At 47.8% G+C, this 26811-nt stretch overlaps 2 protein-coding genes across 2 annotated transcripts in view; one reads left to right on the top strand and one right to left on the bottom strand.

Moving 5' to 3' along the window:
* Positions 1-2273: 2273 nt before the first annotated feature.
* sdf2 (stromal cell-derived factor 2) lies at positions 2274-7762 on the bottom strand. Its single transcript, XM_064971439.1, has 3 exons — positions 7538-7762; positions 7162-7358; positions 2274-4319 (listed from the first exon to the last, which is right to left on the bottom strand). The coding sequence occupies exons 1-3, from the start codon at positions 7710-7712 to the stop codon at positions 4017-4019; spliced, it is 675 nt and encodes a 224-aa protein (XP_064827511.1). The 5' UTR covers positions 7713-7762; the 3' UTR covers positions 2274-4016.
* Positions 7763-8049: 287 nt separating this feature from the next.
* The window catches only part of supt6h (SPT6 homolog, histone chaperone and transcription elongation factor), a 37236-nt gene continuing 18474 nt past the window's right edge, over positions 8050-26811 (top strand). The window contains exons 1-25 of the mRNA XM_064971438.1: positions 8050-8179; positions 8963-9070; positions 9243-9413; positions 9622-9695; positions 10458-10659; positions 10802-10883; positions 11753-12011; positions 12116-12217; positions 13529-13642; positions 15198-15287; positions 15452-15594; positions 16619-16770; positions 17041-17151; positions 17994-18123; positions 18820-18970; positions 19564-19718; positions 20182-20377; positions 20563-20705; positions 20839-20956; positions 21730-21806; positions 22052-22187; positions 23846-23983; positions 24119-24286; positions 24642-24769; positions 25333-25540. Of these exons, the coding sequence (XP_064827510.1) occupies positions 8974-9070; positions 9243-9413; positions 9622-9695; positions 10458-10659; positions 10802-10883; positions 11753-12011; positions 12116-12217; positions 13529-13642; positions 15198-15287; positions 15452-15594; positions 16619-16770; positions 17041-17151; positions 17994-18123; positions 18820-18970; positions 19564-19718; positions 20182-20377; positions 20563-20705; positions 20839-20956; positions 21730-21806; positions 22052-22187; positions 23846-23983; positions 24119-24286; positions 24642-24769; positions 25333-25540 (3345 nt within the window). The 5' untranslated portion in view covers positions 8050-8179; positions 8963-8973. The remainder of the gene's footprint in view (positions 8180-8962; positions 9071-9242; positions 9414-9621; positions 9696-10457; positions 10660-10801; positions 10884-11752; positions 12012-12115; positions 12218-13528; positions 13643-15197; positions 15288-15451; positions 15595-16618; positions 16771-17040; positions 17152-17993; positions 18124-18819; positions 18971-19563; positions 19719-20181; positions 20378-20562; positions 20706-20838; positions 20957-21729; positions 21807-22051; positions 22188-23845; positions 23984-24118; positions 24287-24641; positions 24770-25332; positions 25541-26811) is intronic.

Below are 26811 nucleotides of genomic sequence, written 5' to 3'. Positions count from 1 at the left end.
AAAGAGGCCATTCTACTGACTCTGAAAAACACCAAAAGAAAGATGCCCAGGGTCCCTGCTCATCTGTATGAACGTGCCTTAAGGCATGCCGCAAGGAGGACTGCAGATGTGGCCAGGGCAATAAATTGCATGTCCGTACTGTGAGACGCCTAAGACAGCGCAACAGGGAGACGGATAGCCGATCGTCCTCGCAGTGGCAGACCACGTGTAACAACACCAGCACAGGATCGGTACATCTGAACATCACACGGGACAGGCACAGGATGGCAACAACTGCCCGAGTTACACCAGGAACGCACAATCCCTCCATCTGTGCTCAGACTGTCTGCAATAGGCTGAGAGAGGCTGGACTGAGGGCTTGTAGGCCTGTTGTAAGGCAGGTCCTCACCAGACATCACCTGCAACAACGTCGCCTATGGGCACAAACCCACCGTTGCTGGACCAGACAGGACTGGCAAAAAGTGCTTTTCACTGACGAGTTGCGGTTTTGTCTCACCAAGGGTGATGGTCGGAATTGTGTTTTTCATCGAAGGAATGAGCGTTACACCGAGGCCTGTACCCTGGAGCGAGATCGAATTGGAGGTGGAGGGTCCGTGGTGGTCTGGCGCGGTGTGTCACAGCATCATCGGACTGAGCTTGGGACTTGTTCAGTTTATGTCGCAGTGGTTGAATATTGTTATTATGTTCATACAAATATTTACACATGATAAGTTTTGACAGTGAGAGGATGTTCCCTTTGCTGAGTTATATATATATATACACATATATACACACACACAACCGTTCAAAAGTTTGGGGTCACATAGAAATGTCCTTGTTTTTAAAAGGAAAGCACTGTTTTTGTCCATTAAAATAACATCCAATTGATCAGAAATACAGTGTAGACATTGTTAATGTTGTAAATGACTATTGTAGCTGGAAAAATATATTTTAATGGAATATCGACATAGCTGTACAGAGGCCCATTATCAGCAACCATCACTTCTGTGTTCCAATGGTGTTAGCTAATCCAAGTTTATCATTTTAAAAGGCTGATTCATGAAGATTCACGAAGCAAAACACCAGTCTCAACGTCACCAGTGAAGAGGCGACTCCGGGATGCAGCCTTCTAGGCAGAATTCCTCTGTCCAGTGTCTGTGTTCTTTGGCCCATCTTAATCTTTTCTTTTTATTGGCCAGTCTGAAATATGGCTTTTTCTTTGCAACTCTGCCAAGAATGACCAGCATCCCGGAGTCGCCTCATCACTGTTGACGTTGAGACGGGTGTTTTGCGGGTACTATTTAATGAAGCTGTCAGTTGAGGACTTGAGACGCATCTGCTTCTCAAACTACACACTCTAATGTACTTGTCCTCAAGCTCAGTTGTGCACCGGGGCCTCCCAGTCCTCTTTCTATTCTGGTTAGACAGTGTTCTCGGATCTATGAAGGAAGTAGCACACAGCTTTGTACGAAATCTTCAGTTTCAAGGCGATTTCTCACATGGTATAGCCTTCATTGCTCAGAACAAGAATAGACTGATGTGTTTCAGAATAAGGTTCTTTGTTTTTGTCCATTTTGAGCCTGTAATCGAACCCACAAATGCTGATGCTCCAGGTACTCAACTAGTCTAAAGGAGGCCAGTTTAATTGCTTCTTTAAACCAGAACAACAGCTGTTCAGCTGTTCTAACATAATTGCAAAGGGTTTTCTAATGATCAATTAGCCTTTTTAAATGATAAACTTGGATTAGCAAACACAACGTGCCATTGGAACACAGGAGTGATGGTTGCGGATAATAGGCCTCTCTTCGCTGATGTAGATACTCCATTAAAAATCAGCCGGTTCCAGCTACAATAGTCATTTACAACATTAACAATGTCGACACTGTATTTCTGATCAATTTGATGTTATTTTAATGGACAACATTTTTGGCTTTTCTTTTAAAAACAAGGACATTTCTAAGTGGTCCCAAACTTTTGAACAGTAGTGTGTGTGTGTAATATATATATATATATATATATTACACACAAAATCATTTTTTGCAGGACCTAACATATCATACAGTAGTGCACAATTTTCAGGGACCCGTTTTGGCTTGTGACATGAGCACCACTTTCAAACCTTCTGGCTGAAATTATACAAAATCTCTGGATCATCACTTTAAGTGTTGTTATTTCTCTGTAATAAAAAGTATTAAGAGCCATTGATGACGAGGGTAGAAATCTGAAGAGAGAAGACCTTTCCTGACGATACAGACGAGTCATCAACCAAGGACAGACAGAGAACATAACACTGGTTAGCACAAAACACCCATTTAATCTGAGGTATCTATTACAATCATGTACAAGTCTTGTGAAAACAAATCTTTGTGTTGAAATGAACACACAGACAGCTGATATAAAACACTTTGTAAGACCCACGTCAGACCAGACAGGCTGTAGCTGTCAACCCCTGGGACAATGACAGCGTGGCTGGGGTCAAATCCAATCCAATTAGGTTAGTTCTAGAAGGTGAATTGAGAAATTCTAGACTCAAAAAGTGCCTTGCATTTTCAACGGGGGACGTTCCTTTCCGTTCCTCAATTGGAATTATGATTCAGGTTATGAATTTCCTGAATGGAATCTACTCCTTAACACTTACTGTGATATAATACTGTAGTGGACAGAGAATTATGGTACACTTCATGTTTCAGCTTAGTCACTGGAAGGGATATGTAATACTGTATGGACTTAAACTGAAATCAAGTCAAACAAAGAAACCCTACTCGTTCATGGTAAAGAAGAGAATTGTGGGGATAGGCAGTGTGCTAGGATTCAAATGTTTCTTTAAAACGGTTCAAATTGCTCCTCTTTATTGATACAACACTTGTTTGAATAGTAGAGGGAAATCGATAATGTAATAAAAGGCACCGTAACAAGGCTGGTTGTTTTTCGTATGTTTGCAGATGCACAAGACTTGTTTTTTTTAAAATAAACACTCTTCCCACTGGCCTCCATTTAGCGTTTCTGTGCACAATCAACACAAACCTGCAGAATTGATATGGACCGTAGTCTGTTGTTGATCATATCAGGAGACCAATGAAGTCATATTTACCCTATCCTATAACCAGTCAGACACGGGGCCGCGCACCATCTTAGAGGCTCTAGCAAAATGGCTATGTAGCACCTCTGACATACAGAACAATACAATCACTAGCTGTTTTTGTTCTGGTGTCTCACATATCTTTGCATGTCTATGTTGGAGTACCACGTCGGGAGGAGGGGAGAGTACCACGTCGGGAGGAGGCGTGTGGAGGGGAGAGTACCACGTCGGGAGGAGGCGTGTGGAGGGGAGAGTACCACGTCGGGAGGAGGGGAGAGTACCGCGTCGAGAGTACCGAGGAGGGGAGAGTACCGCGTCGAGAGTAGGGGAGAGTACCGCGTCGGGAGGAGGGGAGGGTACCGCGTCGGGAGGAGGGGAGGGTACCGCGTCGGGAGGAGGGGAGGGTACCGCGTCGGGAGGAGGGGAGGGTACCGCGTCGGGAGGAGGGGAGGGTACCGCGTCGGGAGGAGGCGTGTGGAGGGGAGAGTACCACGTCGGGAGGAGGCGTGTGGAGGGGAGAGTACCACGTCGGGAGGAGGCGTGTGGAGGGGAAATAGAAAATAGTATTTACTACATCTTGTAGCAGCATTCGTTTAGTGTATCAAATACTCTCTGTTGATGAGGTCAGGTGACAGAGATTGGTCAAAGAGTTCTGTAGTTGTCCTGGCAACCCCCAGATGAGATCCACTGTGCGTGAGGGTGTTTGGGGGGGGGGGGCGAGAGAGAGAGACAACAGGGAAGAAAATGGTATATAGAGCCAGGTCAGGTTGATTGATAATCAAAACTATTGTGTAGAGGATGGCTGTAGTCAGTCTGTGTGTAGAGGATGGCTGTAGTCAGTCTGTGTGTAGAGGATGGCTGTAGTCAGTCTGTGTGTAGAGGATGGCTGTAGTCAGTCTGTGTGTAGAGGATGGCTGTAGTCAGTCTGTGTGTAGAGGATGGCTGTAGACCGATTGAATCAGAACTCTGTGTGTAGAGGATGGCTGTAGTCCTTGTTCCCTAGTGGGCTTTCACTGGGCTTCATATAAACCCCCTCCATGGCCCTCCACAGGCTGTGCTGGCTGGGGCCCATCATGGCGTGCACTTCCCTCTGCCCATGGATGGGCCGGCCGTACTGCTCCCCCGTAATCGATAGTAACGCATCGGTGGAGGCGTGCTGGAAGCGGACAGCCTCCTCGCGCTGCCACACCGCCCCTCCACACTGCACCGTCCACTCATCCAGGTGGTCCCCCTCGCCCTCCTCACCAAACGCACTCACCTCCTGAGAGAGGGGGGAGAGGGAGAGAGAGCACGGGGGAGGGAGAAAGAAAGAGGACCAGAGAAAGCATGAACAGTTATACAATGATATATCTTTTTAGTATTGTAGTTAGTGATTGAGGGCAACAGAGAGCAGGGGTTCAATCCAGCATCAAGGACAACGTCCAGACGAGAGGTCGACCGATTATGATTTTTCAACGTCGATACCGATTATTGGAGGACCAAAAAAGCCAATACTGATTAAATCGGTCGATTTTTATTTATTTATTTGTAATAATGGCAATTACAACAATACTGAATGAATACTTATTTTAACTTAATTAATATAATACATCAATAAAATCATGTAAAAAAAATATTTATTTATTTATTTAACCAGGTAAGCTAGTTGAGAGCAAGTTCTCATTTGCAACTGCGACCTGGCCAAGATAAAGCATAGCAGTTTGACACATACAACAACACAGAGTTACACATGGAATGAACAAAACATACAGTCAATAATACAGTAGGAAATTTTTTTTTTTAAAGTCTATAAACAGTGAGTGCAAATAAGGGAGTTAAGGCAATAAATAGGCCATGGTGGCGAAGTAATTACAATATGACAATTAAACACTGGAATGGTAGATGTGCAAAAGATGGATGTGCAAGTAGAGATACTGTGGTGCAAAAGGAGAAAAATAATAAGTTTGTTCCAGTCAGTGGCAGCAGAGAACTGGAAGGAAAGGCGACCAAAGTAGGAATTGGCTTTGGGGGTGAACAGTGAGATATACCTGCTGGAGTGTGTGCTACGAGTGGGTGCTGCTATGGTGACCAGCGAGCTGAGATAGGGCGGGGCTTTACCTAGCAGAGACTTGTAGATAACATGTAGCCAGTGGGTTTGGCGACGAGTATGAAGCGAGGGCCAGCCAACGAGAGCGTACAGGTCGCAGTGGTGGGTAGTATATGGGGCTTTGGTGACAAAACGGATGGCACTGTGATAGACTACATCCAGTTGGCTGAGTAGAGTGTTGGAGGCTATTTTATAGATCACATCGCCAATGTCACTGATGTCAAAATAATGAAACATGTTCAATTTGGTTTAAATAAATGCAAAAACAAAGTGTTGGAGAAGAAAGTAAAAGTGCAATATGGGCCATGTAAGAAAGCTAACGTTTCAGTTCCTTGCTCAGGACGTGAGAACATATGAAAGCTGGTGGTTCCTTTTAACATGAGTCTTCAATATTCCCAGGTAAGAAGTTTTAGCTTGTAGTTATTATAGGACTTATGTCCCTCTATACCATTTGTATTTCATTAACCTTGGACTATTGGATGATCTTATAGGCACTTTAGTATTGCCAGTGTAACAGTATAGCTTCTGTCCCTCTCCTCACTCCTACCTGGGCTCGAACCAGGAACACATGGACAACAGCCACCATCGAAGCAGCTTTACCCATGCAGAGCAAGGGGAACAACTACTCCAAGTCTCAGAGCAAGGGGAACAACTACTCCAAGTCTCAGAGCAAGGGGAACAACTACTCCAAGTCTCAGAGCAAGGGGAACAACTACTCCAAGTCTCAGAGCAAGGGGAACAACTACTCCAAGTCTCAGAGCAAGGGGAACAACTACTCCAAGTCTCAGAGCAAGGGGAACAACTACTCCAAGTCTCAGAGCAAGGGGAACAACTACTCCAAGTCTCAGAGCAAGGGGAACAACTACTCCAAGTCTCAGAGCAAGGGGAACAACTACTCCAAGTCTCAGAGCGAGTGACGTTTGAAATGCTATTAGCGCGCGCTAACTAGCCAGCCATTTCACTTCGGTTACACCAGTCTCATCTCGGGAGTTGATAGGCTTGAAGTCATAAACAGCGCAATGAAGAGCTGCTGGCAAAACGCACGAAAGTGCTGTTTGAATGAATGTTTACGTGCTTCTGCCTACCACCGTTCAGTCAGATACTTGTATGCTCAGTCAGATTATATGCAATGCAGGACATGTTAGATATTATCTAGTAATATCATCAACCATGTGTAGTTAACTAGTGATTATGATTGATTGTTTTTTATAAGTTTAATGCTAGCTAGCAACTTACCTTGGCTTACTGCATTCGCGTAGCAGGCAGTCTCCTCGTGGAGTGCAACGAGAGAGAGGCAGGTAGTTATTGCGTTGGACTAGTTAACTGTAAGGTTGCAAGATTAGATCCCCCGAGCTGACAAGGTGAAAATCTGTCATTCTGCCCCTGAACGAGTCAGTTAACCCACCGTTCCTAGGCCGTCATTGAAAATAAGAATGTGTCCTTAACTGACTTGCCTAGATAAATATAAAGGTATATATTATAAAATAAAAATATGAAAAAATATATTTTTTAAATCTGCGCCCAAAAATACCGATTTTTATGAAAACTGGAAATCGGCCCTAATTAAAAATCGGCCATTCCGATTAATCAGTCGACCTCTAGTCCAGACCTCTTGTGAAACATGGTGATACACATCTCCACACAGTGAGCCAGGCTAAAGTGTTTCAAAACAGAATAAACAAATATTGACAGACATTCACCCCAAATGACAGCCTATTCCCTATACCCTTCAAACTCAACTCTGGACCTCAAAGGACAGTTCCACTGCCTTTTTTCATTGTTTCCCCTAATCAGGGACTGATTTAGACCCGTCACACCAGTTGTGTGCAAAGTAATGATCAGGTAGAACAGAAAACCAGCTCCGGACCTCGTAGGGTCAGAGTTGAGTACCCCTGCGCTATACAGAACACTACTTTCGACCAGAACCTTATGGGCCCTTTAACTATAGCTATATGGGCCCTGGTCTAAATAGGGAATAGGGTGTCATTTGGGTCACAAACACAATGTTTCCCTTGACCTGGTTGGAGGAAAGCGGAGAGGAGAAGTAGTGGCTGTGCAGGTTGCGTCCAGTGTTGACATGTGTGAGGCGGATGGTCTGACCACACTTAATAGGAGTCCCCCGGTGACACTGGGCCCCGCTGGTGCCCCGTACACTCCAGTAGCTGTTACTGTCCTCCACCGTGGTCACGCCTGTTACTGACTGCTGCCCGCTGCCTGGCAGGACAGAGAGAGGCAAATACACCGTTAGGCAAACAGAAACATGCGTGAGAACAATGGAGAAGAGAGAGAATATAATCAAGTCAAGCCGTTTTCCCATTTCTCTGTATCCAAGCTATAGTTAGCTACTAGTAGACGCTGGCAGTTGGCTAGATAGCAAGAACACATTGACTCACCGGAGCCGTAGCGCACGTCGTGAGAGTGCAGTCTGACATTGTGCTTTACATTTAACAGCTTTACAACAGAGCCGCAAGTCACAAAGCTCAGTTCCGTCCCGAGCGATAGCCCAAATAAACATGTCAATAAGAAAGCGCTCAATAAAAAGTGTGAATGACCAGTACAGTTATCCATTACCGCTCGCAGCTGCCACTCAACACAACTCCGCGATGTTCATTAGTTTCTGCTACGTCATGGAAATGGTACCGTGGGGGAGGAGGGCGCCCCCTGCTGGCGCGGATGACTCATTTTAGATTAAAAGTAATGTGGCATTTGCGGATTTTGTTATACATTTGAAGTACTTATGAGTCTACTTCGTTTGTTTTTACCTTGAAATCAATACTTAGTTCGTTATTTTCCTTTTTATCGCTGCGGAACGTGGTCTCAGGACTTGACGTTATAATATTGTCCACCAGAGGGAGTGGTTGGGCTCCACGAGAACAAACCACTTCACACGGAGTCGGAAGTTTCCTCACCACCGGAATTCAACACGCCGCTATTCATCAGCCATTTTTATTATTACAAGCTTGCGCGAAGATATAGCATAGCGACATATCCTTCTACATTTCAAGGATTTAGGTCAAGTATCGTCGCAGGGAGAAGTAAGTTATTTTAACAAAATGAGTTTGGTGTCCAGTGAAATAATCCCGCGCCAACAACATGGGAACAATAGCATTGACTGTTGTCCTCCTGGCTAAGTTAACTAACTACAGGGGCCTTGTTGTTGTCTCCCAGTATCTTGATTTTTAGCAACAAAACATATTGCTAACTGAAGTCAAGGATACACAATTCAGAGTTCATTATCAACGTGTCTTGGTAATATAACAACTGAAAGTCGCCACATGGCTAACGAAAGCCCTTTACGTTTAACTTCGTTTAACTAATGGAGTGTTTGTGCTTGCTAGCCAGTTAGCATGGGTATATAGCTAATTAGCTACTGAGATATAAAGTTCAAAACTAACAAAAAGCATAGTTAGCTAGTTATGTAAGCGTCCTATAAAACCGCAGAGATGGTTGGCAAGAAAACCAAGCATCCCAGCGCAACATTGGTTTCTTAATTAACCGTACCTAGCGTTAACTAGCTAGGTACTGTAGCATCTAAATGTGTATTCTCTGTTCACTGGTGTTTTGTGTGCGTGAGACGTCCATCATCTGTGTGAACGTGTTGTGCCAGAGTCGCGCAACTCCTTACGTTTCTCAATCCGTCCACGATTCTCTATTCTGAACGTTGTTATGCAGGATCGAGTGCCATTACTAGCTTTCCTGGTTTGGTGCATTTTTTAAAACTGACAGCAGGACTGTTAAAGCAACTCTGAGATACAATGATGATACAAATTCTCTCTTTTAGTGCGATCCTTGTGTTAACCTGTAGCGTGTGTGTCCAGGCCTTGCAGACATGTCTGACTTCATCGATAGCGAGGCTGAGGAGTCGGAGGAGGAGTTTGAAGAGAAAGACCTGAAGCCTAAAAAGACCCAGGCGTTTATGGATGATGGTGAGCACATGATTACAATGTACTGATTTTGTATGGAATCATCAGAAGGTGTGAGTGTGACGCATGATTGTCTCTCTGCCCATGTAATTCCTATATCATGTCTTCATCAGTGTGTTTAGTTTATGAGCAAATGTTTGCATGTGTGTTTAATTCTTCCTCCAACCCCCTACAGAGGAAGAGGAGGAAGAGTTAAACACAGAGGACCAGGATGAGCACGGGAACCTGATGGGGCTCATCGACGATGATGTGGATGAAGATGAGGAAGAGGAAGAGAAGAAAAGTGGAGGAGCAGGCAGCGGCAGCGACTCAGAGGATGAAGTCAGACACAGACGCAAGAAACGCAGTAAGTTTGGGCTTCAGGGCTGTGAAATTTCATTCCCCCAAAATTGACAGTCTTGCCTAGTAGATAAATGAAATATATTTTATGTAAACTAATTTCTTCTGTCACACTTTTCCCTCTATCTCTCTCCCCCCCTCGTTCCTTTCCTCCCTCACCCTCTTTCTACCCTCCCTCCGTCTTTCCCCCTCTCTCTCACTCCCTTCCTCCCCAGACTATGATGACTACCTGGATGATGATGATCTGGATCTCATTGAGGAGAACTTGGGAGTCAAAGTCAAAAGGAGGGTAAGCACTCACTTCCTGTCGGTGTTAGGGTTAGCAGTTCCTTCCTGTCTGGGTTAGGGTAAGCAATCACTTCAATTATAATTATGTAATTGTTATCAAAAAGGCTAAATTGATCCTATATCAGCACTCCTACACTGAGATGCTTTGTGATTCAAATGAGTCATGATAATATATTCAAGTATCATATAAATGCATAACCTGAAATGGGCCCTAGTTTAAACATCTTACCCCCTCCTCGCCATCCTCTCTGAGGACATGGACCCCAGTTTAAACGTCATACCCCCTCCTCGCCATCCTCTCTGAGGACATGGACCCCAGTTTAAATGTCTTACCCCCTCCTCGCCATCCTCTCTGAGGACATGGGCCCCAGTTTAAACGTCTTACCCCCTCCTCGCCATCCTCTCTGAGGACATGGACCCCAGTTTAAACGTCTTACCCCCTCCTCGCCATCCTCTCTGAGGACATGGACCCCAGTTTAAACGTCTTACCCCCTCCTCGCCCTCCTCTCTGAGGACATGGACCCCAGTTTAAACGTCTTACCCCCTCCTCGCCATCCTCTCTGAGGACATGGACCCAGTTTAAACGTCTCTCTCCGTCCTCTGTTGTCCTCTCTGAGGACATGGACCCCAGTTTAAACGTCTCTCTCCGTCCTCTCTGAGGACATGGACCCCAGTTTAAACGTTCTCTCCGTCCTCTGTTGTCCTCTCTGAGGACATGGACCCCAGTTTAAACGTCTCTCTCCGTCCTCTGTTGTCCTGGCAGAAGAAGAAGTATGACCGTGTGAAGACGATGGATGATGATGAAGATGACGAGAAGGACCAGATCGCAGACGAGATCTTCCACAGAGGAGATGACGAGGACGGAGAGGGGGAGCTGGAGGAGGGAGAGACAGTCGACCCGCCCCTACGTCGCCATGGTGAACGCCTCGACGAAGAAGAGGAAGAGGAGGGAGAGGAGGAGTCGGGTATTTTTGATGATAATGTTACACATTTAATACCTGAAATTCTTTTTGAGAAACTCCGTTCTATATAAGCAAATATAAACATATTACAGGACAAAAGAAAATGTCTGAAAACTTCCTGGCTCTGATAATCGTATTTCCTCAGATATTGATGACTTTATCGTGGACGACGATGGCCAGCCTATCACCAAGAGGAGAAGCAAGAAGTTCTCAGGATACACAGATGCGTGAGTGTTCACCTCCTCCTCAGGGTTAGGGATAGTGTTCACCACCTCCTCAGGGTTGGGGATAGTGTTCACCTCCTCCTCAGGGTTAGGGATAGTGTTCACCTCCTCCTCAGGGTTAGGGATAGTGTTCACCTCCTCCTCAGGGTTAGGGATAGTGTTCACCTCCTCCTCAGGGTTAGGGATAGTGTTCACCTCCTCCTCAGGGTTAGGGATAGTGTTCACCACCTCCTCAGGGTTAGGGATAGTGTTCACCTCCTCCTCGGGTTTAGGGATAGTGTTCACCTCCTCGGGGTTAGGGATAGTGTTCACCTCCTCCTCAGGGTTAGGGATAGTGTTCACCTCCTCCTCAGGGTTAGGGATAGTGTTCACCTCCTCCTCAGGGTTAGGGATAGTGTTCACCACCTCCTCAGGGTTAGGGATAGTGTTCACCTCCTCCTCAGGGTTAGGGATAGTGTTCACCTCCTCCTCAGGGTTAGGGATAGTGTTCACCTCCTCCTCGGGGTTAGGGATAGTGTTCACCACCTCCTCGGGGTTAGGGATAGTGTTCACCTCCTCCTCAGGGTTAGGGATAGTGTTCACCTCCTCCTCAGGGTTAGGGATAGTGTTCACCTCCTCCTCAGGGTTAGGGATAGTGTTCACCACCTCCTCAGGGTTAGGGATAGTGTTCACCTCCTCCTCAGGGTTAGGGATAGTGTTCACCACCTCCTCAGGGTTAGGGATAGTGTTCACCTCCTCCTCAGGGTTATTGTGGACAGACCTGTATACGATCCCATCCATCCTCGTGGTTTCCTTCCAGGTAATGCAGAACATCCATTGAGAGCAGCATGTTTTGACCTGTGTCCCCTCTGTTCCTCTGTCCCCGTCTACAGGGCCCTCCAGGAAGCTCAGGAGATCTTCGGGGGCGACTTTGACTTTGCGGAGTTCGACGCCGACGGTGCTTATGAACAGGGTGAGGAAGAGGAGGAGGACCAGGATGAAGAGGGCTGGGACCGGCCCAAGAAGCCAACGAAGAGGAGGGTGGGGAGGAAGAGCATCTTCGAGCTCTACGAGCCCAGCGAGCTGGAGAGTAGTCACATGACTGACCAGGACAACGAGATCCGCTCCACAGACATGCCAGAGAGGTTCCAGGTAGGGTTGTGTGTCTGTTTCACCCCCCTGTGTCCTTGAATCTAGTTGCGATATGTTAATGAAGCTGAGTGCGTCTCACACCCTGTCCGTGCTCTGCCCCGTAGCTGCGCTCCATCCCAGTGAAGCCTGCTGAGGATGATGAGTTGGAGGAAGAGGCAGAGTGGATCTACAGAAATGCTTTCTCAACCCCCACCATCTCCATGCAGGTAGGAATCTCTGACCACACTGACTACACACACACACTGACTACACACACACACTGACTACACACACACACTGACTACACACACACACGCACACTGACTACACACACACACGCGCACTGACTACACACACACACAGCACTGACTACACACACTCTGTTCGCACTGACTACACACACACCCTCCTGACTACACAGGACACACGGCACTGACTTTGCGCACTGACTGCACGGTGCTTACTGACTGCACAGGAAGCAGGAGGACTGCACATGCACTGACTGCACACGCGCACTGACTGCACACGCGCACTGACTGCACACGGAAGAGCACTGACTGCACGAGCCCAGCACTGACTGCACATGACTGACCAGGCACTGACTGCACCGCGCACTGACTGCACAGCGCACTGACAGGCACAGGGTTGCACTGACTGTTTCACACACGCGCACTGACTGCACACGCGCACTGACTGCACACGCGCACTGACTGCACACGCGCACTGACTGCACACGCGCACTGACTGCACACGCGCACTGACTACACACACGCACACTGACTACACACACGCACACTGACTACACACGCACACTGACTACACACACACACGCACACTGACTACACGCACACTGACTACACACACACACGCACACTGACTACACACACACACGCACACTGACTACACACACACACTGACTACACACACACACGCGCACTGACTACACACGCGCACTGACTGCACACACGCACTGACTGCACACACACACTGACTGCACACACACACACTACCTCAGCCCACCCACCCCCGTCATTTCTATACAGGTTTGAGCCTCTGACCTGCTGTGGAGAGTGATTCCATATGAAACCAGGACAAAGAAGGAACATGAATTTAGGGGTTTTCATGAAATCGTAAAACACGTGAACAGCCCATTACCCTTACTATTATCATACAGCTGAAACACGTGAACAGCTCATTACCCTTACTATTCTCATACAGCTGAAACACGTGAACAGCTCATTACCCTTACTATTCTCATACAGCTGAAACACGTGAACAGCCCATTACCCTTACTATTATCATACAGCTGAAACACGTGAACAGCCCATTACCCTTACTATTCTCATACAGCTGAAACACGTGAACAGCTCATTACCCTTACTATTCTCATACAGCTGAAACACGTGAACAGCCCATTACCCTTACTATTCTCATACAGCTGAAACACGTGAACAGCTCAGCACAGACCATACCTTCTCAGTCCACTATCATACTATTTTTTACTTTGTTTTTAAAACAACTGTTGTCTGTGTGTTCAGGAGAGTACAGATTACCTGGACAGAGGAGCCACCACTAACTTTAGCAGGAAGGGCCCCAGCACCATCGCCAAGATTAAGGAGGCCCTCAACTTCATGAGGAATCAGCATTTTGAGGTACCCTGCCCTGATACTAACAGTGTGTGTGTGTAGTGGCTAAGGCTCTAATGTGTGTGTGTGTGTGTGTGTGTAGTGGCTAAGGCTCTAATGTGTGTGTGTGTGTGTGTAGTGGCTAAGGCTCTAATGTGTGTGTGTGTGTGTGTGTAGTGGCTAAGGCTCTAATGTGTGTGTGTGTGTGTGTAGTGGCTAAGGCTCTAATGTGTGTGTGTGTGTGTGTAGTGGCTAAGGCTCTAATGTGTGTGTGTGTGTAGTGGCTAAGGCTCTAATGTGTGTGTGTGTGTAGTGGCTAAGGCTCTAATGTGTGTGTGTGTGTGTAGTGGCTAAGGCTCTAACAGTGTGTGTAGTGGCTAAGGCTGTAACAGTGTGTGTAGTGGCTAAGGCTCTAACAGTGTGTGTGTGTGTAGTGGCTAAGGCTCTAACAGTGTGTGTGTGTGTAGTGGCTAAGGCTCTAACGGTGTGTGTGTGTGTAGTGGCTAAGGCTCTAACGGTGTGTGTGTGTGTAGTGGCTAAGGCTCTAACGGTGTGTGTGTGTGTAGTGGCTAAGGCTCTAACAGTGTGTGTGTGTGTAGTGGCTAAGGCTCTAACGGTGTGTGTGTGTGTGTAGTGGCTAAGGCTCTAACAGTGTGTGTGTGTGTGTAGTGGCTAAGGCTCTAACGGTGTGTGTGTGTGTAGTGGCTAAGGCTCTAACAGTGTGTGTGTGTGTGTAGTGGCTAAGGCTCTAACGGTGTGTGTGTGTGTAGTGGGTGTGTGTGTGTGTAGTGGCTAAGGCTCTAACAGTGTGTGTGTGTGTGTAGTGGCTAAGGCTCTAACGGTGTGTGTGTGTGTAGTGGCTAAGGCTCTAACGGTGTGTGTGTGTGTAGTGGCTAAGGCTCTAACGGTGTGTGTGTGTGTAGTGGCTAAGGCTCTAACGGTGTGTGTGTGTGTAGTGGCTAAGCCTCTAACGGTGTGTGTGTGTGTGTAGTGGCTGAGGCTCTAACGGTGTGTGTGTGTGTAGTGGCTAAGGCTCTAACGGTGTGTGTGTGTGTAGTGGCTAAGGCTCTAACGGTGTGTGTGTGTGTAGTGGCTAAGGCTCTAACGGTGTGTGTGTGTAGTGGCTAAGGCTCTAACGGTGTGTGTGTAGTGGCTAAGGCTCTAACGGTGTGTGTGTGTAGTGGCTAAGGCTCTAACGGTGTGTGTGTGTAGTGGCTAAGGGTCTAACGGTGTGTGTGTGTAGTGGCTAAGGCTCTAACGGTGTGTGTGTGTGTAGTGGCTAAGGCTCTAACGGTGTGTGTGTGTGTAGTGGCTAAGGCTCTAACAGTGTGTGTGTGTAGTGGCTAAGGCTTTAACGGTGTGTGTGTGTAGTGGCTAAGGCTCTAACGGTGTGTGTGTGTAGTGGCTAAGGCTCTAACGGTGTGTGTGTGTGTAGTGGCTAAGGCTCTAACGGTGTGTGTGTGTGTAGTGGCTAAGGCTCTAACACAGTGTGTGTGTGCGTGCGTGGTGGCTAAGGCGCTAACAGTGCGTGGTGGCTAAGGCTTTAACTGTGTGTGTGTGTGTCTCTCTCTGTCTCCTCCAGGTTCCATTCATCGCGTTCTACAGGAAGGAGTACGTAGAACCGGAGCTCAACATCAACGACCTGTGGAAGGTCTGGCAGTGGGACGAGAAGGTAAAGGATGACCTTTGACATGTGACATGAGGCCATGAGGCTCACACGCCTCTGCGTTTACCAGCAGTTAGTAACCTTTACAGTTGATGCAATCTCAAAGCCTCGTTCCATTGTTGATTCTCCTCGTATTGACCCACTTCCTGTCCCTCGACCCCTGACCTCAGTGGTGCCAGCTGAAGAGCAGGAAGCAGAACCTGACACGTCTGTTCCGGAGGATGCAGGGGTACCAGTATGAGCAGATCTCTGCCGACCCCGACAAGCCCCTGGCTGACGGCATCAGGCCCCTGGACACTGCTGATATGGAGAGGTACGGTTCCACACAAGGTCCGAGGACATAAGGGGCTGCTTCCAAAATGGCACACTACATAGTGCACTACTTTAGACCAGAATAAGTTGTAAGTCGCTCTGGATAAGAGCATCTGCTAAATGACTTAAATGTAAATGTAAATAAGTATCCATGGAGAGGTGGGTATTAAGACGGTCAATGGGACCCGTGATTGACAAGCTCAGTCCTGTACATTGTCTTTAAAGCAACAGGTCTAAAAGGACAAATAAAGGATGTTCAGGGATCATTTCTTCATGATGCTGGCTTTCCCACAACGTGTGTTCAGGTGTTGTAATGCACTAAGGGCCAGTTTCCCGGATACAGATGAAGCATAGAGATGTGTTTTCTTCTCAGGGCTAGGCTCAGTCTGTGTCTAGAAAGTCAAGACTTCCCATAACATGGTAGTACATCCAAGTTCAGAAGCCTCATAGCCCCATGTCTTCACAGAAGCCAGGACCCATTTAGTAAAGTCCAGCTACTCTTACTGTTCCCCTCTCCAATCCTCTTCTCCGCTGCCCTCGCCCTTCTCCTCCTCTACCCCCTGCCTCCTCCTCTACCCCCTGCCTCCTCCTCTGCCTCCTCCTCTACCCCCTGCCTCCTCCTCTACCCCCTGCCTCCTCCTCTACCCCCTGCCTCCTCCTCTACCCCCTGCCTCCTCCTCTACCCCCTGCCTCTTCCTCTACCCCCTTCTCCCTCCTCCTCTACCCCCTGCCTCCTCCTCTACCTCCTTTTTCTTCCTCCTCTACCTCCTTTTTCTTCCTCTTCTACCTCCTTTTTCCTCCTCTACCCCCTGCCTCCTCCTCTACCCCCTGCCTCCTCCTCTACCCCCTGCCTCCTCCTCGGCCTCCTGCCTCCTCCTCGGCCTCCTCCTTTACCCCCTGCCTCCTCCTCGGCCTCCTCCTCTACCCCCTTCTCCCTCCTCCTCTACCCCCTTCTCCCTCCTCCTCTACCCCCTTCTCCCTCCTCCTCTACCCCCTTCTCCCTCCTCCTCCTCTACCCCCTGCAGACTGAAAGATGTCCAGTCCATAGATGAGCTGAGTGACGTGTATAGTCACTTCCTTCTGTACTATGGCCGAGACATCCCCAAGATGCAGAACGCAGCCAAAGCTGCCAGCAAGAAGAAGAAGAAGAAGAAGAAGATTGAGGTCAACGAGGAAGGTTGGAGGCCATGTGGATAATTATAACTGATTACTATAATAGTGAATAACTATATTGTTAACCCAGAAATTATTTGATAAGGAGATCAAAATGGCTGCCAAGAGGATTTCGATGTTACCTTATTTCTTTGAAATCACACCCTGAAGCTAAAATATCAAAGCAAGGTGTCGTTGTTTATATAAAGTAAAATAACCACCTTTTCAACAACCCTGTTTTGACTTTTTTTTGTCATTTCCACACTCTACACATGTCTTTTCCAATTCCTTTCAGGTGAGGAGGAAGAGGTGGAGGAAGAGGAGGAGGTGGAGGAAGAGAAGGGGCCGGACCTGAAGCTGGCATCTCGTAGAGACATGTACAGCATCTGTCAGAGCGCTGGGCTCGGTGAGTCACCTCTGACCTCTCGTCTATTTATCTGTACTGAGTGGGACCTAAGCTTGACTTCATTGTTCTTGTGATTGCTGAAAGGGGCTTGACATGTGAAACGTGAAGAAATTATTCCCTGCTCTGCCTCAAGACATTACTTCTGGCAATCTGTCCCATCCTTTTCAAATTCTGCAGAGGCTGACGTGGTACATTATGAATGCACTGGGACATGTTAATGTCACGACGCGTCGCATCGGGAACTAACAGCTTCTCTGTTAATGTCACGACGCATCGCATTGGGAACTAACAGCTTCTCTGTTAATGTCACGACGTCGGGAACTAACAGCTTCTCTGTTAATGTCACGACGCGTCGGGAACTAACAGCTTCTCTGTTAATGTCACGACGCATCGGGAACTAACAGCTTCTCTGTTAATGTCACGACGCATCGGGAACTAACAGCTTCTCTGTTAATGTCACGACGCATCGGGAACTAACAGCTTCTCTGTTAATGTCACGACGCATCGGGAACTAACAGCTTCTCTGTTAATGTCACGACGTTAATGTCGGGAACTAACAGCTTCTCTGTTAATGTCACGACGCTGTTAATCGGGAACTAACAGCTTCTCTGTTAATGTCACGACGCATCGGGAACTAACAGCTTCTCTGTTAATGTCACGACGCGTCGGGAACTAACAGCTTCTCTGTTAATGTCATGACGCGTCGGGAACTAACAGCTTCTCTGTTAATGTCACGACGCGTCGGGAACTAACAGCTTCTCTGTTAATGTCACGACGCGTCGCATCGGGAACTAACAGCTTCTCTGTTTATTTTTCTCTCGCTCACACACACACACACACAGATGGCCTGGCTAAGAAGTTTGGTCTGACTCCAGAGCAGTTTGGAGAGAATCTGAGAGACAGCTACCAGCGTCACGAGACAGAGCAGTTCCCTGCCGAGCCTGTAGAGTTGGCTAAAGACTACGTCTGCAGGTAACCACACACACACACAGAGCAGGGTAAAACGCTTAACGTAACGACACACACACACAGAGCAGGGTAAAACGCTTAACGTAACGACACACACACACAGAGCAGGGTAAAACGCTTAACGTAAAGACACACACACACAGAGCAGGGTAAAAAGCTTAACGTAAAGACACACACACACAGAGCAGGGTAAAAAGCTTAACGTAACGACACACACACACAGAGCAGGGTAAAACGCTTAACGTAACGACACACACACACAGAGCAGGGTAAAACGCTTAACGTAACGACACACACAAAGAGCAGGGTAAAACGCTTAACGTAACGACACACACACACAGAGCAGGGTAAAACGCTTAACGTAACGACACACACACACACAGAGCAGGGTAAAACGCTTAACGTAACGACACACACACACAGAGCAGGGTAAAACGCTTAACGTAACGACACACGCAAAGAGCAAGGTAAAACGCTTAACGTAACGACACACACACACACACACACACACAGAGCAGGGTAAAAAGGTTAACGTAACGACACACACACACACAGAGCAGGGTAAAATGCTTAACGTAACGACACACACACACAGAGCAGGGTAAAACGCTTAACTCTGTAGAGTTGGCCAAAGAATAAGTCTGCAGTTAACCACACATACACACAGACCCCCCTAGCTCTCCCTCTGTGTGTGTGTAGCCAGTTTAACAGCCCCGAGGTGGTGTTGGAGGGGACCCGTTATATGGTTGCGATGCAGATTGCCAGGGAGCCTCTGGTCAGACACGTCCTCAGACAGACGTTCCAGGAGAGAGCCAAGATCAACATCAAGCCCACCAAGAAGGGGAAGAAGGTACGGGAACCACTGCATTAACCATGTTCATGTTATTGATGGTAGGTCTCCAGAGTAGAGACGGGCTGTGTAATGTTATTGATGGTAGGTCTCCAGAGTAGAGACGGGCTGTGTAATGTTATTGATGGTAGGTAGACAGGCTGTGTAATGTTATTGATGGTAGGTCTCCAGAGTAGAGACGGGCTGTGTAATGTTATTGATGGTAGGTAGACGGGCTGTGTAATGTTATTGATGGTAGGTAGATGGGCTGTGTAATGTTATTGATGGTAGGTCTCCAGAGTAGAGACAGGTTGTGTTAACTTTGCTCTGTATCACCATTCCTTTACTATTGTTTAACCGAGAAGGAACTAACCTGGGATCCAGTGCTGGACTAACATGCATAACAAACTCAGTGAGATCTGTCTTTAGACCACAGCCAACATAACAAACACAACAAAACAACAGCATGTTGATCTTATACCGTTTAGCGTTCATGTGAGTGTGTAGAATATACCGTGTCCTATTAACTTGACTCCTACAACAAATGGTGTAGAAATGTCTGGTTTGAGACGTGATCCTCTTCTCTGTCCTCATGTTGACCTGGTTTGTTTTAGGACATGGACGAGGCCCACTTTGGCTACTCCTTCAAGTACCTGAAGAACAAGCCGGTGAAGGAACTGAACGGAGACCAGTTCTTAAAGATGTGCCAGGCTGAGGAGGAGGGGCTTCTCACCATAGACATCTGCATCGACCTCCTAGGGGTCAAAGGGTAAGGCGCGGAGGCATCGACCTCCATATGGGTCGAAGGGTAAGATGGAGGGCCAAACCATAGAGAATGAAAGGTTGTATTAGCATAGGCAGCACCATTGAGGGCTTCCACCTTTTTAATGTAGTCAACTGGGTAGGACTCCCAACTTCATTGGCTGATGCCTCCTGGTGACCCTGTTGGAGTTATGTACAACCGGGGCATTAGGAAGGATCAGCCAATCGTGAAGAAGAAAATGGACTACTTCAGAATAGCCTCAATCGCGCTGTCCATGCTATCACAGCCGCTCTAATGGCACAGATACAAAGATGAGTCCTCTATCTATCTCTATGGGCCAAACTCATGAGTTAAAGTTTGTCTCTCTGAATGGTCAAACTTACCCCCTCCCTCTCTCTCACCTCTCTCCATCTCGCTCTCTTCCAACCCCCTCTCTCCATCTCTCTCTCTGCCACCCCCCTCTCCCCAGGGTTGCAGGTGACCAGACATACTTTGATGAGATCAAGCAGTTTTACTACAGAGATGAGTTCAGTCACCAGGTGCAGGAGTGGAACAGACAGAGGACCCTGGCCATCGAACGCTCCCTCACACAGTTCCTCTACCCTCAGATGGCCAAGGAACTCAAGAACAAACTCATCGCTGAGGCCAAGGAAAACATCATCAAGGTAGACCATGTTACAACAAACCTAGCTACTTCCAGGACTCTCTGTATCCCTTAGGGTGGTGAGTTGACATGACCCGATCATTGGAGATTTGTGAATTCCACTTGTTCCAGCACTTCTTGTGAATAAGTGTTTCAAGCGTAAATTAGCTCACGTGGTGTATAATTCCTCTTCACCTTTGACCCCAGTCGTGTTGCAGGAGGCTGTATAACTGGCTGAAGGTGGCTCCTTACAGACCAGACCAGCAGGCGGAGGAGGAGGATGATGATCTGATGGATGAGAGTCAAGGAAAAGGCATCAGAGTCCTGGGAGTGGCCTTCGCAGACAGCAGGTGTGTGTGTGTCAAAGATTCATAAGGTGTCTTCCATCCTTGTATTTTGTACCACTAAATAAACAGCCACCATAAATGATTTGTGATATGTTTCAATGAGTGATAACTAAACGTTGTAATTCTGTTACCATAGAGACACGCCAGTGTTCTGTTCACTGATCAACGGAGAGGGAGAGGTCGTGGACTTCCTCCGTCTGCCCTACTTCCTGAAGAGGAGGAACGCATGGAAGGAGGACGAGAGAGACAAAAAGGTACAGAGAGACGGACGACAAGAATCTCCTGCCTCTCCTCAACTCTGCCCTCCTTCCTTCCCCCCGTCTCTCTCTCCTCCCCCCCCGTCTCTCCCCCCCCCGTCTCTCCCTCCCTCCCCCCCGTCCTCCCTCCCCCCCGTCTCTCCCCCTCCCCCCCGTCTCTCCTCCCCCCCGTCCTCTCCTCCCCCCCCCTCTCCTCCCCCCCGTCTCTCCTTCTCCCCCCGTCTCTCCTTCTCCCCCGTCTCTCCTTCTCCCCCGTCTCTCCTTCTCCCCCCGTCTCTCCTTCTCCCCCGTCTCTCCTTCTCCCCCGTCTCTCCTCTCCCCCCTCTCTCCTCCCCCCGTCTCTCCTCCTCCCCCGTCTCTCCTTCTCCCCCCGTCTCTCCTTCTCCCCCCGTCTCTCCTTTCCCCCCCGTCTCTCCTTTCCCCCGTCTCTCCTTTCCCCCGTCTCTTCTTCCCCCCTCCTCAGCCATTGCCCCCGTCTCGATGTCAGCTGGCCTATAGGCTGCTATGGGGAAAACCTTGTTGCTGATCTCAGTGTGTTTGATTTGAGGCTGTACCGCATTTATATTGGAGTCATTTAGCAGACGCTCTTATCCAGAGCAACTTACAGGAGCAAGTAGGTTTAAGTGCCTTGCTCAAGGGCACATCAAGAGATTTATCACCTAGTCGCCTCGGAAATTCAAAACCAGCAACCTTTCGGTGACTGGCCCAACACTCTTAACCGCCAGACTACCTGTATTCTAGTGATCTGATGGTGTGTTTGGTCTCCTCAGCTCCAGGACATTGAGAACCTGAAGAAGTTCCTGACCAGTAAGAAGCCTCATGTGGTGGCTGTTGCCGGGGAGAATAGGTGAGTTCCACTACTCCTCTACTTGTCTTTCATACCCTCCTGGAAGCAAAGCACCAGGACACCTGTCACCAGGACACCTGGCCTGTTCTTTTCTATTGGACATTTTCAGAAAGAACTTCCTCAGTTCCCTGTGCGTGTTCTGTTTGTTGCCTAGGAACTAATTGTGTGTGTGTGTGTGTGTGTGTGTGTGTGTGTGTGTGTGTGTGTGTGTGTGTGTGTGTGTGTGTGTGTGTGTGTGTGTGTAGGGATGCCCACATGATAATGGAGGACATTAAGAGGACAGTGAGTGAGTTGGAGCAGGAGTCTTCTCTGCCTGCTGTGGGAGTGGAGCTGGTAGACAACGAACTGGCCATGCTCTATATGAACAGTACCAAATCTCAGGTACACACACACACACTCCTTAAACACATACTGTACACACAGTCCACATGAAATCCAAGAAATCAAGTTGGACACTTGCAGCATGAATACATAGCTGCATCTACAGTCGTGGCCAAAAGTTTTGAGAATGACACAAATATTAATTTTCACAAAGTTTGCTGCTTCAGTGTCTTTAGATATTTTTGTCAGATGTTACTATGGGATACTGAAGTATAATTACAAGCATTTCATACGTGTCAAAGGCTTTTATTGACAATTACATGAAGTTGATGCAAAGAGTCAATATTTGCAGTGTTGACACTTCTTTTTCAAGACTTCTGCAATCCGCCCTGGCATGCTGTCAATTAACTTCTGGGCCACATCCTGACTGATGGCTGCCCATTCTTGCATAATCAATGCTTGGAGTTGTTCAAAATTTGTGGGTTTTTGTTTGTCTACCCGCCTCTTGAGGATTGACCACAAGTTCTCAATGGTATTAAGGTCTGGGGAGTTTCCTGGCCATGGACCCAAAATATCAATGTTTTGTTCCCTGAGCTTTTGCCTTATGGCAAGGTGCTCCGTCATGCTGGAAACGGCATTGTTCGTCACCAAACTGTTCCTGGATGGTTGGGTGAAGTTGCTCTCGGAGTATGTGTTGGTACCATTCTTTATTCAGTGCTGTGTTCTTTGGCAAAATTATGGGTGAGCCCACTCCCTTGGCTGAGAAGCAACCCCACACATGAATGGTCTCAGGATGCTTTACTGTTGGCATGACACAGGACTGATGGTAGCCCTCACCTTGTCTTCTCCAGACAAGCTTTTTTTCCGGATGCCCCAAACAATCGGAAAGGGGATTCATCAGAGAAAATGGCTTTACCCCAGTCCTCAGCAGTCCAATCCCTGTACCTTTTGCAGAATATCAGTCTGTCCCTGATGTTTTTCCTGGAAAGAAGTGGCTTCTCTGCCCTTCTTGACACCAGGCCATCCTCCAAAGTCTTCACCTCACTGTGTGTGCAGATGCACTCATACCTGCCTGCTGCCACTTCTGAGCAAGCTCTGTACTGGTTGTGCACCGATCCCGCAGCTGAATCAACTTTAGGAGACTTTAGGTCCTGGCGCTTGCTGGACTTTCTTGGGTGCCCTGAAGCTTTCTTCACAACAATTGAACTGCTCTCCTTGAACTTCTTGATGATCTGATAATTTGTTGATTTAGGTGCAATCTTACTGGCAGCAATTACCTTGACTGTGAAGCCCTTCTTGTGCAAAACACTGATGGCAGCACGTGTTTCCTTGCAGGTAATCATGGTTGACAGAGGAAGAACAATGATTCCAAGCACTTACCCTCCTTTTGAAGCTTCCAGCCTGTTGTTCGAACTCAATCAGCATGACCGAGTGATCTCCAGCCTTGTCCTCGTCAACACTCACACCTGTGTTAACGAGAGAATCACCGATGTCAGCTGGTCCTTTTGTGGCAGGGCTGTAATGCAGTGGAAATGTTTTTGGGGGGATTTGCATGTCAGAGGGACTTTGCAATTAATTGCAATTCATCTGATCACTCTTCATAACATTCTGGAGTATATGCAAATTGCCATCATACAAACTGAGGCAGCAGACTTTGTGAAAATGAAAATTTGTCACACTAATCTAACCATGTTTCTATGCTCTCTATCCCCCCCCAGACTGAGTTCCGTGACTACCCTCCCCTGCTGCGCCAGGCTGTGTCAGTAGCCAGGAAGATTCAGGATCCTCTAGTGGAGTACGCTCAGGTCTGCAGCTCCGACGAAGACATCCTCTGCCTCAAATTACACCCTCTACAGGTCAGAGTGTGTGTGAACGGGGGGAGGCTTCGTCTGATCTATGCCATTTTGGGTTGGAATTGTCCTTTTAAGTGGACTTTGCAGGTACTGGGGACATTATTTGATGTTGCTTGAACACTTTCCCTCACCCTCCAGGAGCATGTAGTTAAGGAGGACCTGCTGAGTGCTCTGTACTGTGAGTTTATAAACCGGGTCAACGAGGTGGGGGTGGATGTGAACAGAGCCATCTCTCACCCCTACACACAGAGCCTGGTTCAGTTCGTCTGTGGCCTCGGACTCAGGAAGGGATCACACCTGCTCAAGGTCTGTGTCTCACGGTCTCTCTCGGTCTGTCTGTCTGTCTCTCTCTCTCTCTTGGTCTCTCTTTCTCTCTCTCGGTCTCTCTTTCTCGGTCTCTCTCGGTCTCTTTCTCGGTCTCTCTCGGTCTCTTTGTCTGTCTCTCTCTCTCGGTGTCTGTCTCTCTCTCGGCCAGTGCAGGTTTTGAGTCAGAGCCTTGTTCAGTATGTCTGTTGCTCCTTAGTGTTTGCTCCACACCTCTCCATGGTCTGTATTGTCTCTCTCTCTGTGTGTGTGTGTGTGTGTGTGTGTGTGTGTGTGTGTGTGTGTGTGTGGTGCTTCATCCCTGGACATGGTCTGTAATGTTTCTCTCCTGGTCCAGATCCTGAAGCAGAATAACACTCGTCTGGAGAACAGGACTCAGCTGGTCACTATGTGTCACATGGGCCCCAAGGTCTTCATCAACTGTGCCGGCTTCATCAAGATAGACACCGCCTCTCTCGGAGACAGGTACGTGGTTGGCTGTGCCAGGAGGGTATGAATATTTATCCATGGTGTATCCATAGTCCCCTGTATGTTGTTGATGCACTCTCTTCTCTCCCCCTCACCTCTCTCTCTCCTCTCACCTCTCTCTCTTTCTCCTCTCCACCCTCACCTCTCTCTCTTTCTCCTCTCCACCCTCACCTCTCTCTCTTTCTCCTCTCCACCCTCACCTCTCTCTCTTTCTCCTCTCCACCCTCACCTCTCTCTCTTTCTCCTCTCCACCCTCACCTCTCTCTCCTCTCCACCCTCACCTCTCTCTTTCTCCTCTCCACCCTCACCTCTCTCTCTTTCTCCTCTCCACCCTCACCTCTCTCTCTTTCTCCTCTCCACCCTCACCTCTCTCTCTTTCTCCTCTCTCACCCTCTCCTCTCTCTCTTTCTCCTCTCCACCCTCACCTCTCTCTCTTTCTCCTCTCCACCCTCACCTCTCTCTCTTTCTCCTCTCCACCCTCACCTCTCTCTCTTTCTCCTCTCCACCCTCACCTCTCTCTCTTTCTCCTCTCCACCCTCATTTCTCTCACATCTCTCCAGTACTGACTCATACATCGAGGTTCTGGATGGGTCCCGGGTGCACCCGGAGACATATGAGTGGGCGAGAAAGATGGCGGTGGACGCTCTGGAATACGACGAGTCAGCGGAGGACGCCAACCCGGCCGGAGCGCTGGAGGAAATCCTGGAAAACCCGGAGCGCCTCAAAGACCTGGACCTGGATGCTTTTGCTGAGGAGCTGGAGAGACAGGTACAGGAAGAGACAAGGGGTTATAGTTATAGGTGTTATAGCTGTCATAGGTGTTATAGCTGTCATAGGTGTCATAGCTGTCATAGCTGTCATAGCTGTCATAGCTGTCATAGGTGTCATAGCTGTCATAGGTGTCATAGCTGTCATAGGTGTCATAGCTGTCATAGGTGTCATAGCTGTCATAGGTGTTATAGCTGTCATAGGTGTTATAGCTGTCATAGGTGTTATAGCTGTCATAGGTGTTATAGCTGTCATAGGTGTTATAGCTGTCATAGGTGTTATAGCTGTCATAGGTGTTATAGCTGTCATAGGTGTTATAGCTGTCATAGCTGTCATAGGTGTTATAGCTGTCATAGGTGTTATAGCTGTCATAGGTGTTATAGCTGTCATAGGTGTTATAGCTGTCATAGCTGTCATAGGTGTCATAGCTGTCATAGGTGTTATAGCTGTCATAGCTGTCATAGCTGTCATAGGTGTCATAGCTGTCATAGGTGTCATAGCTGTCATAGGTGTCATAGGTGTCATAGCTGTCATAGGTGTCATAGCTGTCATAGGTGTTATAGCTGTCATAGGTGTTATAGCTGTCATAGGTGTTATAGCTGTCATAGGTGTTATAGCTGTCATAGGTGTTATAGCTGTCATAGGTGTTATAGCTGTCATAGGTGTTATAGCTGTCATAGGTGTTATAGCTGTCATAGGTGTTATAGCTGTCATAGGTGTTATAGCTGTCTTAGGTGTCATAGCTGTCTTAGGTGTCATAGCTGTCATAGGTGTCAGAGCTGTCATAGGTGTCAGAGCTGTCATAGGTGTCATAGGTGTTATAGGAACAGGGTTGGAGTTAAATCCTACAGGAGGATATCTCTCCAGGAACAGGGTTGGAGTTAAATCCTACAGGAGGATATCTCTCCAGGAACAGGGTTGGAGTTAAATCCTACAGGAGGGTTTCTCTCCGGGAACAGGGTTGGAGTTAAAACCTACAGGAGGGTTTCTCTCCAGGAACAGGGTTGGAGTTAAAACCTACAGGAGGATATCTCTCCAGGAACAGGGTTGGAGTTAAATCCTACAGGAGGATATCTCTCCAGGAACAGGGTTGGAGTTAAATCCTACAGGAGGGTTTCTCTCCGGGAACAGGGTTGGAGTTAAATCCTACAGGAGGGTTTCTCTCCAGGAACAGGGTTGGAGTTAAAACCTACAGGAGGGTTTCTCTCCAGGAACAGGGTTGGAGTTAAATCCTACAGGAGGATATCTCTCCAGGAACAGGGTTGGAGTTA

The sequence above is a fragment of the Oncorhynchus masou genome, chromosome 8, assembly GCF_036934945.1.
Source record: "Oncorhynchus masou masou isolate Uvic2021 chromosome 8, UVic_Omas_1.1, whole genome shotgun sequence".
Classification (NCBI taxonomy): Eukaryota; Metazoa; Chordata; class Actinopteri; order Salmoniformes; family Salmonidae; genus Oncorhynchus; species Oncorhynchus masou.
Note: the sequence above shows the minus strand (reverse complement) of the source record. Positions and strands in the feature narration are given on the sequence as shown.